We start from the raw sequence: 12,948 nt of genomic DNA on the forward strand, positions 1-12,948 counted from the left end.
AGCAAGCAAAAGCAGCCATTCTATTGGCAGCTGAGCGCATGAAGTGGTACTACGATCAATCCGTACGACCCGCACCTTTCAAAGTTGGAGATCAAGTATTACTCTCCACTAAAGACTGGCAGACATCGGGAGCCAAATTGGCACAACGGAGAGATGGACCCTTCGAAATCGTAGAAAAACTAGGACCAGTCACATATAGACTCAAAATGCCACGACAATACGGCGTTCATCCAGTTTTTCATGCGTCCAAGCTCACGCTCTACCACAAAGATGAAATACCAGATCGCACTCTCAGACCCCGTCCACCTATCAAGAAGAAGACTGGCGAAGAATGGGAAGTCGAATACATAGTCGACTCTCGCGTCATTCATGGCAAACTTCAATATTTGGTGCATTGGAAGGGTTATTCCAAAGCTGAAGAAACTTGGGAACCCGCAGCAAATTTGAAGAAATCTCCGCGTCTCATCAAGGAATTTCACAGAAAATATCCTGACGCACCCCAACCAATATCTCTCATTGATACAACTCCGGTCGATGGCGTTTTTCCACCCAGGAGAACAGGTCAAGTCTACGACCCCGCCACTGATACCATTCAGATATACGATCAGGATAGAGATGATTGGGATCATTCTAGAGATCTTCAAATTACATTAGACAATCCAAATGCACACGCACCAAAATATGCCCATGAAGACGATGCTGGAATGAATTTAGCCGCATCAGAACCAACAACCATCCGAGCACACTCAAGAGGATTGGTATCCACAGGACTTCATTTTACAACACCTCGAGGGACCTATGGTCGAATTGCACCACGAAGTGGGTTAGCTGTCAAAGGCATCGACGTAGGTGCTGGTGTTATCGACAGAGGATACACAGGCGAAATCAAGATTTTGCTAATCAATAATACAAATGATGACTTCACAGTCAATTTGGGCGATCGAGTCGCTCAACTTATCATTGAACGTATTATTACCCCTGTCGTTTCACTGGTTGATTACCTCAAACCCTCAGCCCGAGGTCACCGTGGATTTGGTTCAACAGGCGATAATTACTTCCAGAAACCACGCAAAAAGCCAGATTCGGGACGAACCGTCTAGAAGGGGGGGTACTGTCACAGATTTTCACGTTTTCACCTCTGCACGTGACCAAGACATCACTTGACATCAGCGCTAGGCTGTTCAGAAAGGAACGAACTGGTACGCGAAGTACTAACAGTCCTAGGCGCCCCGAAGGTCCAGGTCTAGTCACGTGACATATCACGTGATATCCACACATGTGACAAGTAGCGCTGGTATTAGGTAAGCCTAACTTATACAGTAATATCATCCCACCTAGAAGCAACGGTCGGACTCCGGAAGAATCCAACGAAGGGAATACACGACACCGGAGATAGGTCCTTAAGGGGATATTAGTTCACATGCACGAGGTAGATAGATACCACGCCACCGGAGATGTAGCCATTACAGGCAATACCATTCCCATGGTCTTACTAAGTAGTTCGGAGATTCGGCATACATGACACATGTAGTCTGACAGGTAGTGGTAACCAATCAGACAATGTCCATTAGCTAGCGGTTCTGAGATATCAGGGAACCAAGGGTCCCTCCACTCATGTATATAAGCCAGAGCTCTGAGACGCATAAGTCCCCCAGACTTATTCTCATCTCTGCTACGCCTATCCATATAGTGTCACCAGCGACCACTTGCAAGTCGCTGCTTTACTTTGATCATCTTTGTGTCCATCCTTACGTCGACAACAGTCAGTAAGTGTTTGATCATAAGGTCATAGGCTTAGTCGGCGCTCTGCGTCCTAAGTTTGTGATAGCAAGATCGCGCGGGTAAGCGTTTGGCCATCGCATTCTGCAATACCGTTCCCCTGAGGATGATACGGTGAGCTCATAACGACCGCGACACCATGCTTCTCGAGTAGGAGATGAGCGGCGCCTTTGAATTCCGGACCACCGTCGCAAACGCAAACCGGAATGCACCCGAAACGACATAATACATCCTCCCACAGAAACTTGGCCCAGTTCTGCGCCATGTTCTTAGCAACGGCGCGTGCTTCTGGCCAGCAGGAGACATCATCCGAAGCATGAAGAAGATACCGCTGTCCTTCATAGCCCTTCGGCATGTGGACAGTGTCCAGCACGAATCGTCGAAGGATGCTGGGCGATATAGTAAGCGTTAGCGGCATCTTGTTTCGTGTGCGCGCGCGATATTGGCAGCCATTGCAAGAGCGAACGAAATACGCGATCTGCAGGTACATGTTCGGCCAGTAATATCGGTCCGCGAGTTTTCGATAGGTTGGATCGCGTCCACGATGGCCGCAATCGTCATGTGCTTGCTTGAGAAGATCTAAGCGTCGAGAATTGTCAGCAATCACAAGACGAGGAAGAGCTTTGCGGTGGATTTTCCACAACCGCCCATCATGTATAACGAAGCCCGCTGCCCGACGAATGAACGTTCTCGAGGCGCTAGGGTCATCGTGCACTCGTGGCGGCATCTCGCCGAATTCGAGATACTGTTGGATCTCGCGGAAATATACCTCACCATCGTCATCATAGACACGATGTTGATGGGGAAGATTCTGCACGTCCACAATAGAGGACTGACAGTAATAAAAATATCTGGAGTCTTGCATTCGCGCGACAACATGGGAGGTCCTCGAGGCACTGTAAGCCTTCGGGACAGCTGTGACGGCATAGTGGATCGCATCCTGTTGCTCCGCAGGTTCCATGAGATCATTTGTGATGAACGCGGCGCGATAGTGGGTGATGGGCAGAGGCGAAGATACTCCTTCAAGAGAAAAGATGTTAGTAGTCGTTTGCGCGCGTTTTCGCACCATGAACTCATTCCCAATATACGAGATATCATCCATGTTCTGCAGGAACGAGGCATGGAATGGCGACGGAATAGTTCCGGGTGATGCGCCCGCCTCGATATGTGCTTCATGCACCGACCACCAGCGTGGTCGAGATCCGAACAGGTTTGCATCAATCCCGTGATACCCAGGACCAGCAGCTGCATGCAGGAGTTCGCCCTTCGCTGATGGGAAGTCTCCAAAGCTAGTAGGTGCGTCTGCCCATTGAATGGAATGTGGGTGCACTGTGTGGTCACCTCACGCACTGCCGATGATCCTATCAAGCTGCTCCTCGCCGTCCGATTCTTCGGAGTCATCTGATGATGGTCTTCGACGAGACAGCCCGTCCGCAGCGATATGCTTGCCCGCAGGTACGTGTTCGAGTTCGAAGCTGAAGAGCTTGAGATAGGCAACCCAACGCGTCATCGGCGCATTCGGTAAGTCCGGGTCGCTAATCATTTGACGCAAGTACTTCGCGTCGACCTCGAGACGGAAGAATATTCCCCAGATGCGGTGACGCAACTCCTTCATCGCCCGGAATACACCATAGAGTTCGACCTTCGGCTGCGAATAGCGTGATTCGGTCGCGTTGAACGTACAGAAACCGAATAGCACCGGACGTTTCACGGTCCCTTCGTATTGGAAGAGTACCCAGCCAGCGCCATGGATAGAGGAATCGACCGCCAAGACGACCAGTCCATCGGTAGACTCGCGAGTTCCGGGTTGTATGAGCATGGCCAGCTGATAGTCGAGTTTCTTGAGCACAGGTGCGTCCGAGATAAGCCGCTTCAACTCGTCCATGGATGCCTTCTGGTCCTCTCCGAAGATGAAATCTTCACCTGTATCTCGTAGTAAAATAGTTAGCAGCTTCGCAATGAGAGAGAAACCTTTAATCCATCGTCTTGCAACCCCCGCGGTCCCAAGGAATCCGCGAACCTCCGAGACGTTCTCGCATTCTGGCCACTTGCGGACCTTACTCGCGAGTCCATGATCGACCTCCCATCCTCTGAGTGACACCACTGTGCCCACCACTTTGAGCTTCGGCGTAGCCAATACTAACTTGCTTCCTGACGCTGTGATTCCAGCCTCGATGAAACGCTTCAGAAGTAGGTCGACCGTAGTAGCGAACTCGTAGACGAATCGACGAATGTTGGGGTTTGAAGGAATGGGTTCATCATCATATCGGGAGCGTGGACCAAGTGCACAAGCGTCATCAACGAATACTCCTGCGAGCTCAGGACTCATGGGTCCCAAAACGTGAGACGTCGCTCGCTGGAATTCTTGCATAGCGTTTGTATATCCTTGAGGTAGGCAAGTGACGCGCATTGGTCCGAGAAGCGAGTGGAAAGTTGTTAGGTCACAAGACCCTGCTGCCAGAATGCGCGCATCGTAGCCAAATAGCAAGTCGCAAAGCATGTAGATAGCCCGGCCAACGCAGTGTTCTGCAAATTCATCAGCGCGCGGAGGGAGCGCCGAATCGCGAATAGTGACCGCGTTTAATGATTCGAGGTTGATGACCATGCGTATGTCGCCGCTCTTTTTCATGACAGCGAATGTATTCGCGCGGTATGATGCCGAGGAATATTCGTACTTCCCCGCCGCTTCCTGTGAGCGAAGTACAGTTCTTACCTTATCCTCAAGAGCCTTCGGAACAGGCACCGGACGATTTACCCAGGGAACATGTTCCACAGTGGGAATCTCGTAGTCTGGAAAGTATCTGCGAGAGAACGTGCCTCGCTCCAAGTCCGTCCAGGCGATTGCCTGCTGATTGATATCGATGATGTGCACCAATAGAGTCACTTCTTCCGAAGATAGAAACCCGTCAGGTACTGTAGAGAGAATTGCGTCAAGACGGTCTTGAGTGAGACGCGCGGTAGGAATGAAGTCCGAAAGAGGTGGAGGATGCGTGGGAAGAGACAGAACGTCCGAGATTTCAATGGGTATAAATGCCTGGGCCTGCGGGTTTGGCATATAAGTCGGTACAGGCCGAACCTTGCAATGTACAGGTTTGTACCGCTTTCCCGCATGAGTCGAGTATGATGTGAACGAGAAAGCTCTATGCGTCCATCGAGACTGGAGTGGAGTGACTGACGCTGGTAAGGAGTATGAAAGTGTGCGGAGCAAGGCGTCAAATGACTCCGGAGGATGCAGCTGTGAAAGAAAGATGGTATCGTTGTCTGACGTAACTGGAAGTAGCCCTAGAAGCGAATAGAGAGTCCGGCCGACTAATGGTATGTCATCGCCCCGATTTATAGCCGGAGGGGTCGACTTAGAATGATTGTTAGGGAGGTCAGAAACCAGCTCCCTCGCCAACGCCCAAGGTAGACGCCATGACGAGCCGGTCTGTATTGCGCTGGTGTGAGATTCCGACGACCTGAGCTTTGACTGGTTTTCGAGTGGAATCGCCAAAGGGGTATGCGACGAGTTTGACAGATCCGCCGCGTTGATACTCAATGTGCGCCGAGAACCATTGGAGCCAGGGCTGCCCCAGTATGCCATCATGGCTGCCATACTCCTGTAGCCCGACAAAGAAGTGATGGTTGAAGCGCTCTCCCCCGATCTCGACAGACACATCTCTGCAGCATCCAAGAAGACGGACTGGTTCTCCACTGATCCCTTTGAGTGACCAGCGAGAGCCATCGGAATCAAGCTCGACTCCCGCTCGGTCATATACCCGTTGGGTGATCAAATTCAGTTCGGATCCCGAGTCGACCAAGAACGTACAGTCTTCTGTCCCGAACTTCCCCTGGACCGTTCCACAAGCCATCGCGAAGTAACGCTTGGGTTCCACCACGATCGCGCTCGCATATCGGTCAAGAATATGCATTGCTTCCTCCGTGGTTGCGCACGTTAGGTATGCCGCCCCCGATGGGTAGCCTCCCTCGTTTTCAGCTTCCGCTCGATCTTGTTCCTCCAGCTCGTCTTCTAGTTTGACCTTGGATGTCCGAGTCCCTGGTGTCATGATCTCTTCCAGAACCTCGCCTTCCGCTGCACGGATAGATGCTTCCCGACGCAGACGCGTGAGCCCTGTCATACGCTTCTGTAACTCCGGGGATACTCCTAATAGAGCTCGTAGAGGTAGTGACACCTCTGTATCCAACAAACGCATCTGGACCTCCTCCATAGACACGCTATCCTGGATCTGCGAGGTGAAACGATGCCCAGACCCTTTAGGTCCGTACCGCTCATTTATCTCGCCCAACTTCTTCTCGTCAGTTCTAGCCTTCTCCGCTTGTCTCCACCCTGCTTCCGTATTGCTGGGGTGAGGCACGAATGATACCCGCTTTTTCCCCGAGTCAGATCCATTCCGCATCCTGGTGAACCTTGTAGGGTCTGCAGGCTGCTGAACTTTAATAGATTCTGGATGACCGTCCTTGTGCGTCGTATCATCCGCACCCTCGTGCTCAAATTCAAAACGGACGGATCTCTGAATCTCGTCCTCCTGATCAGATTCGACCGTGGCTTTCGCCTTGGATCGAGTCGTGACCGGGAAGGCATACACGTCCTCTGCCGCGACTGCAAACACACTGCCCTGGATCACATTCCGACCCTCTTGCATCAACCCAACCACCTGACAAACACCAGACTGATGCGGCGGCAGATCACGCTCACGATCCTTTCCACGCGAACGCATTTCAAGCTGAATGAGAGACGCAATTCCCCCTTTGCCAGGGAATCGAGGAAGACCAGTACCATCACAGCGGATGATTCTTCCTTCTGCAGAATATTTGAGAAGCCCTTCGAGAATCAATGCCACCGTCTCCGGGCATTTCCGCATGGATAACGGATGATCCAAATCGACCCCTTCAACCTTTCTGCACATATAGCAAGCTTTCGCTTGTCCATATTCATACTGATCACGTAACTGTCCTCGCTCTGAAGCTGAGGCTTGCCCAACAGGAGCTGTCCCCATAGAAGCGGACTGTGCGACAGCTATTCTAAGCTGTCGCATTTGCTCCTTTAGCTCGGCGACAGAGGATTTCTCTGCCTCGGCATCGGAACTCTGCCTCGCCTTCCTTTTGCTCTTCTCGCCCTTTTTACCCTTCCTCTTCTCATGGCGTTTCTGCCAGCCATCGTCATCTGAGCTCTCAGACCCCGAATCTGAAGATGAAGAACTCCATCGCTTTCGACGAGATCTCCTCTTCTTGCACTCTCCATCCCCAGAACTGTCCGAATCCGAACTCGATGACGATGTCTGCGCTGCGTTCTTCCTCTTAGAACGCTTCTTTTTCTTTTTGCCTCGCTCTGACTCTGAATCATCTGATTCATAGTCTATGTCATGGACATTGTACCGCTTCCTCGCCTCGTCGACCACATTGTCAATCGGCGGAGGCGCGGATAGGGTCAACTGACGTCCCAAGTCTTTCTCTAGGTTGCCTTTGATCTGCTCTCGCAACGTCTCCGGCAGACCCTTGTAAAACAAAGCGTCACGCTCCTCCTCTGTGATAAGCTTCTTATCTACTAGGTCACCCGCTTTACGGTTGAACCCGCAGATATACTTGTCAAGAGTCCGCCGAGACCTGACCATCTCTTCGGCACTGGCCCGCTTTGAGAAGCGTCTAAGCCCATCTGCCGATCTCCGCTGCCTTCCATCCGAAGATGAATAAAAATACCCAAGGCGCTCTTTCGCCTTGTCCCAATCCCTAGCCGTGGAGCTGAACGCCGTCTCATGCTTCAGCGTTCTGCGAACCTCGCTTGAACAGTAGCGCATAACATGATTGGGAAGGTCTGCCTTATCAACCCCAGCAGCCTTCGCCATCGCTTCCAGTGTATCAATGAACTCAGATAAACGTTTGCCCTTGAACTCAGGGGCCTCGCGCGCTCCCGGCAAGGGCATTGGGACTTGCACAAATGACGAAGCCATCATTACCGAAACAGTTGGATTACTTACCGATGCCTGTGCAACAACTCCTGATGTTCCGGGTACAGATGGTGCTCCAGAAGGGATGCTAGACAGACTAGAGGTGGAGGCCCTCCCGTGTAGACTCTTCTTCTTCACAAGCTCTCCACGGGTCATAGACCTCAAGACTCGAGTGGATGCAACAACAGAGATCCGGCTTCATGGTCGTCTGTCTATAGCCGTGATCACAAAGACTAACTGATGCCTAGAGAGACGAAGAAGCTAGAGATACTAGAGGAGAAGTGAGCGACCAGTATACAGGTTGTCGAGCGGAATACCCGAAGAAACCCCCTGCGTCGGTCACCACTTGAAGAGGGGATTGTTGCCTAGATACGCGGCAGCGTTCGGTGGGTCGTCGACGTAGAAACCGTGCTGGTCGAGTAGAGTACAGAGTAGTACGTCGCCTAGAGATACGATGCGAGAATACGATAAGGACGTTCGATGAGAGAGCTAATTCGCGTGGCTTATCCGAAGACGTAGCGCGTGACCAGCCGAAATACTGATCCGAGTGCGCAAGTCTTGGTTCAAGGGGGATAAACTGCTCCATTCGTGGGCGGGAGAGCGCCCTAATATACATGTACATGACAGCGGATCGCGTAGCAAAGAAGATGTGGGGTTTTCTGGTTATGGGGATGCAATCGCGTGAGACATTACTATCTATGGTAACTGTCCAGACATAAAAGGAAACTTTGAAATACCGAATCATTGGGGCCTTGTCCTCGGCGACAGACTTCGTTCGCGGTACGTCCAGACGGTTGGCACTGGGGAGCGCTGTCTCGGCGAGTTCGGACCCCGCGGGAGATCGAATTTACGAGTCGCAGCCCGCCGCCCTCGGACGTGCGATCGTCACCGCGGGCCTCTCCTCGCCTACGTCTCCCTGACCTCTCGTCCATTCGCCCACGTCGGAAGCTGGTAGAGTCGATGGATACACAAATCATATGCATGCACTAGAAGAATCGTCTCAAATGAAAGAAAAGGATGAATTACGGTACCGGCGCCTGTCTCCTCCACAATGAGACCTACATCTCGAAATCGCAAGGCCGCATGAGCAGGAACTACTGTCCTCTGTCTGCAGATAAGGCGACTGGTGTACCTCGTCTTGTGGCTTGTGAGTGCTCAACGTGAAAGTGACATCCGGCATGCTTCTCATGATCAGCGAGCGGACAGTTGAGCGACGTATCCACTTGATGTTGCGATTCATGCAGCGGCATAAATGCAGTTGCGGGGATGTGCAAGAACCTATCAGCATACACAGGCGATGCACGTACAACAGCATTTCATGGTGCACTTTGGGTCGCTTGGCATTTTTGTCATTGGATTCGATAGCTCAGGCGTTTCTACGGTCTGTGATCGTCAGAATAATTCATCACATCCATCAGGTTTAAGTGAACTCATAAAACCCGCCTCGCCCTTAGCGCCGCGCATGACCACATCTGAAGATAGCCTTGTCAGATCCCCGCCGCAATAAGTCACTATTGGCAAGCTGTAGCCCAAACGTTCGCTTTGTGACTAGTAGTTTCCCTGGGCGCGGAATGCTGCTCCGCCCTACTTCATTCATTTGTTTTGCAGCAACAAACGCGTTATAATCTTTGTAGAGGTACTAACCAGATTTATATCTCACTCACGTAAAAAGCGTCGAGGGTCGAAATGTTGACATGGCATAATTCGAGTGGCCATGGCCATGGACCTCACAGACGCGGTCACGTGCACTCGACAGGAGCGCGACGCGCCGCGACGCCATTGAACATGATCTCCGCCCACCATCACTGCCGCTAACTCGACTTCGGAGGAAAATGTTTTTGGTCGATAATGCAAGGTCAGTATTATCAAATGATGAGCGCAGATAACTGACCGTGGTGAGGGAATCGCTAGGGTTTATTCTGCGCATTGTCGGATATCACCGTAGGCCGCCCCACAATGTAACGTTTGGTGATCATACTGCAGCCTGCAAGCTGTGAAGAACACTCGCAACACAAGCATATTATGAGTGGAGCGTATTAACAATGATGCATTTTGCGCGTCCTGCAGGCAGCGGCTCCTCTCTTCGAACCTTCTTAGTGCGCAAATGCGTGCAATCGTGCTTTCAAATACTAAAACCGCAGCGCAGACTCCATCTCATTCAAGTGAAATGGATGTGATTGCTTTACATCATTGTGTATCCACCACTTACTGTCGTCTTCTTCACGAAGCGTAATGGCATGCGTCGATGAAGAGGGCACAGTGCGCAAGGGTGAACGCGCCACGCCTTTCCTGGCAAGGCGACCGACTGCCTAGGTGGTCGATAATCTCTGTAGGCGGCATTGGTAAGGTAGGCGAGGTTTATCTAGGTAGGCCTGTAGAGATCATCTTTTCGGGTTTTTGTTGATGATTCATGAATCCCCCACTCTCTTCGCTTCTTCTTAGTCCGCAAGTGCATACAATCATGCTCAAACTCTAAAAACCCGATTTTCATCTCATTCAAATGTTAATACATATAAAGTGGGTGTCGTTGCTTTACATCATTTGGTAGTCGCCGATGCTGTCATCTCACCGAAAGAGCACAGTTGGTCTGCGTAGATGAAACAGGCGCAGTGCGCATGGGTGACGAGGGTCAATTACGCTTTCCTTTCTCCCCATGAAATCACAACAGCCCCCAAATGCTCCTGACGTTGCTATACGTGTCTGGAGCTATTTCGGACACAGTCGCATGCATTCATCGCGCTGCTCCACGTCACCTAATGTGATCAAAGGAGAAGCACTATGTGGGGCCCGTACTGTCGCTGTGCTGTCATCCTGCATTCAGGGGAGCCTTCGCTCCTATCATCTCCACCACATTTCTACTTCCGTGTACAAAAAAAAGATGTGTGTGGCCTTCCGGCACGGACGCTCCGAGCGACCGCATGCTCTGCTCGCGGATTGACCATCATCTGCCCTAATGCATCTCTATGCTGACATGGATACAGTCATCTTCCCCACCCCTCGTTAATTCCATCAATCGGACGTCGTCCCTACGCTTCTGGAGATTCGCAGCAAACGTCCCTGCCTGCCGCGGATGTCCAAGCACAATTTCAACACTCCTCCCCCTCCCACAGCCGCTCTCCGTCACCTATCGCGGCACGATCACCTCCACCAGCGCGCGCCTCCCTTATCTGATTCCCTGATCCAAAATCGCCATTGGATCCATCACGCAGGATGTCTGCGGCCCCGAACTGTCAATCGGTCGACCCCCGGGAGCAAGCATCGGTTCTCTCAGGGCAATACACTTACACTGGACGTCGTGAGCCCGTCTTCGCCTCGTCGACGCGTTTGCTATGCATCACACCTTGGCGCCATCTGCGTGAGACGTTCCAGTTACTCGTACCACCGTCATACGATATACACACGCCTATGGTTGCCGGGATCTCACAAAGCACGCACGACGATCCGGCCTCATGTCCTTCCATCTTCCACCTTCCTCAAGTCCCCAAGTCCGCAGACCCGTAAAGCTATCCCACATCTCGCACGCCGATTAGCTGCCGTACCCCACGCTCGACGACGCAAAGCGCCCTACCCCACACTTCTAGCCGAGCCACGCTGGCCCAGCTCGCCTTCCTAACGTCTTCTCCCGCGTACGCCAGCGAGGCTGTGCCGAGCATCCTTCCCCGCAGGCACGCATGCGCACGCCGCCCGTCGGCTTACGTCCCAAGATGCACGCCACACGCCAGAAGGCCGCCAGTGCGCCACGAACAACAGTGCACGCCCCGTCGTGCAGCAGCCCTGAGTGCAGAGAGCTTATCTAATCGCCGCCGAGGTATTCCCGCGCGTGGGCGCCTGCAGCTCCACCTGCACCTTCCTCCCACACTGTCGTTGGCGTCCTTTACGACGCGCTTCGTCGCCTCCCTTGGCTTTGCTCGTCCTTCGCGGGGGCTTTAGGGCAGGACCCCCGAAAATCCCTATGGGAGGCCGGTCCAAAAATCAGTGATTTTTGGACTTCCTGTCCGGACAGCTTTTCCGGAGTTTGTGTCCGGATAGCTGTCCAGCCTCCGGGACCCTTGAGTTTCTGTCTGGACTTTTGACCGGCCTTTCGGCGGCCCACCTCCTTGGTTCTGTTTGTATGTATTTGTTCTGTGGCTTGAAGATGATTACTGCTTTTGTCCTCGACCTTCCCCTTGCTCCATGTCCGGATGCCGGACTGGCCTATCAATACATACGGAGAAAATGTCTGGACATTTTGACAGGCATTTTGGACATTGGGGGGTCATTTGTCTGGATTTCGGACTGGCCTAAGGCCTCAAAAGTGTCCATTTGTGTCCGGACGGCCGACCGGCCTCATATAGGGATTTTCGGGGGTCCTTTTAGGGCTCGCATACGCTTTAGGACTGGGACGAGATCTACCGCGCGTCAACGTTCAACCTTGGCCGCACCAGATGTTCCATCACTAGGCACTGGCTGGTGGTGGTGGCGCTAGTGTACGGATGTCGATGAGGGTTCAAACGTTCAGAATCGCCGCACGGACGCGCGGGCAAAACAATAGCCCAGGGATATTATGTACAACGAACGATGCACTCCGACTGACGGCATCGACCCCTTCTCGCGCGCCTCCAAAAGACGGGGACTCAAGCTCGACGCCGGACGGGTTCGCGGCCCTGCCCTGTCCTGCCCTGCCAGGAAGGCCCTTTCGCCCCTTCTTCCCCCTTCCAAACCGTCATCATCTCATCATGCATCATCCACGGCTCGACGCCTCAATTTCCCCAGCTGAGTCATCTCGCGCCCGCAGCTCGGGCAGAAGCCCATCCTGAGCCCTCTCGCGCTCGACCCCAGACTTAGACTCGAATCAATCAAGAGGCGCGCGGACGCTCAGGGGCTCCCCAGGTTTCCGAGATGAAACGCTGCGCTGCGCAGTCTGCGCTACGCCGCGTGCGCGTGCGCTAATCGCCGACGAAACACTGTTCGGCACGGATGCGAGGTGGTGTGTGCGTGTGCGTCTTCGTGGTGTGCCCAGACCCCGCCTATTACCCCGCATCGCAGTGCATCCTGCACCCCGCAACCCCGCAACCCCGATCCAGATCGCGGGGTCGCACACGCCTCGCCAATCACCAATCACCACACTTTGATCGCGTCGCGTCCGTCCCTCGCACTAACGTGCGAACTCCGCGTTAGCCCTGATACCCTCGCGGGGTAAATTCTTTTCGAGCCCTCGGCTGCAGTTCGATAGATAGCTCCCTAC

General features: G+C 52.8%; 4 protein-coding genes across 4 annotated transcripts; 1 reads left to right on the top strand and 3 right to left on the bottom strand.

The window, feature by feature from the left end:
- Window positions 1–2,302: 2,302 nt before the first annotated feature.
- LAESUDRAFT_612229 (uncharacterized protein) lies at window positions 2,303–2,896 on the bottom strand (the record flags this gene model as incomplete). The annotated part of the gene is made up of 2 exons (XM_040903175.1): window positions 2,303–2,666; window positions 2,760–2,896. Coding segments are annotated over 2 exons (501 nt in total), but the record flags the coding sequence as incomplete, so codon positions are not given.
- A 1,353-nt stretch (window positions 2,897–4,249) lies between these two features.
- LAESUDRAFT_650057 (uncharacterized protein) lies at window positions 4,250–4,834 on the bottom strand (the record flags this gene model as incomplete). Its single annotated transcript, XM_040904215.1, has 1 exon — window positions 4,250–4,834. A coding segment is annotated over one exon (585 nt), but the record flags the coding sequence as incomplete, so codon positions are not given.
- A 319-nt stretch (window positions 4,835–5,153) lies between these two features.
- On the bottom strand, window positions 5,154–7,727 carry LAESUDRAFT_698039 (uncharacterized protein; the record flags this gene model as incomplete). Its single annotated transcript, XM_040906333.1, has 1 exon — window positions 5,154–7,727. The coding sequence occupies one exon, from the start codon at window positions 7,725–7,727 to the stop codon at window positions 5,154–5,156; it is 2,574 nt and encodes an 857-aa protein (XP_040765716.1).
- A 2,818-nt stretch (window positions 7,728–10,545) lies between these two features.
- On the top strand, window positions 10,546–11,468 carry LAESUDRAFT_90177 (uncharacterized protein). The gene has a single exon (XM_040914870.1). The coding sequence runs from the start codon at window positions 10,795–10,797 to the stop codon at window positions 11,335–11,337; it is 543 nt and encodes a 180-aa protein (XP_040765717.1). The 5' UTR covers window positions 10,546–10,794; the 3' UTR covers window positions 11,338–11,468.
- Window positions 11,469–12,948: the final 1,480 nt, after the last annotated feature.

The sequence above is a fragment of the Laetiporus sulphureus genome, assembly GCF_001632365.1.
Source record: "Laetiporus sulphureus 93-53 unplaced genomic scaffold LAESUscaffold_13, whole genome shotgun sequence".
In the NCBI taxonomy this organism is placed as follows: domain Eukaryota; kingdom Fungi; phylum Basidiomycota; class Agaricomycetes; order Polyporales; family Laetiporaceae; genus Laetiporus; species Laetiporus sulphureus.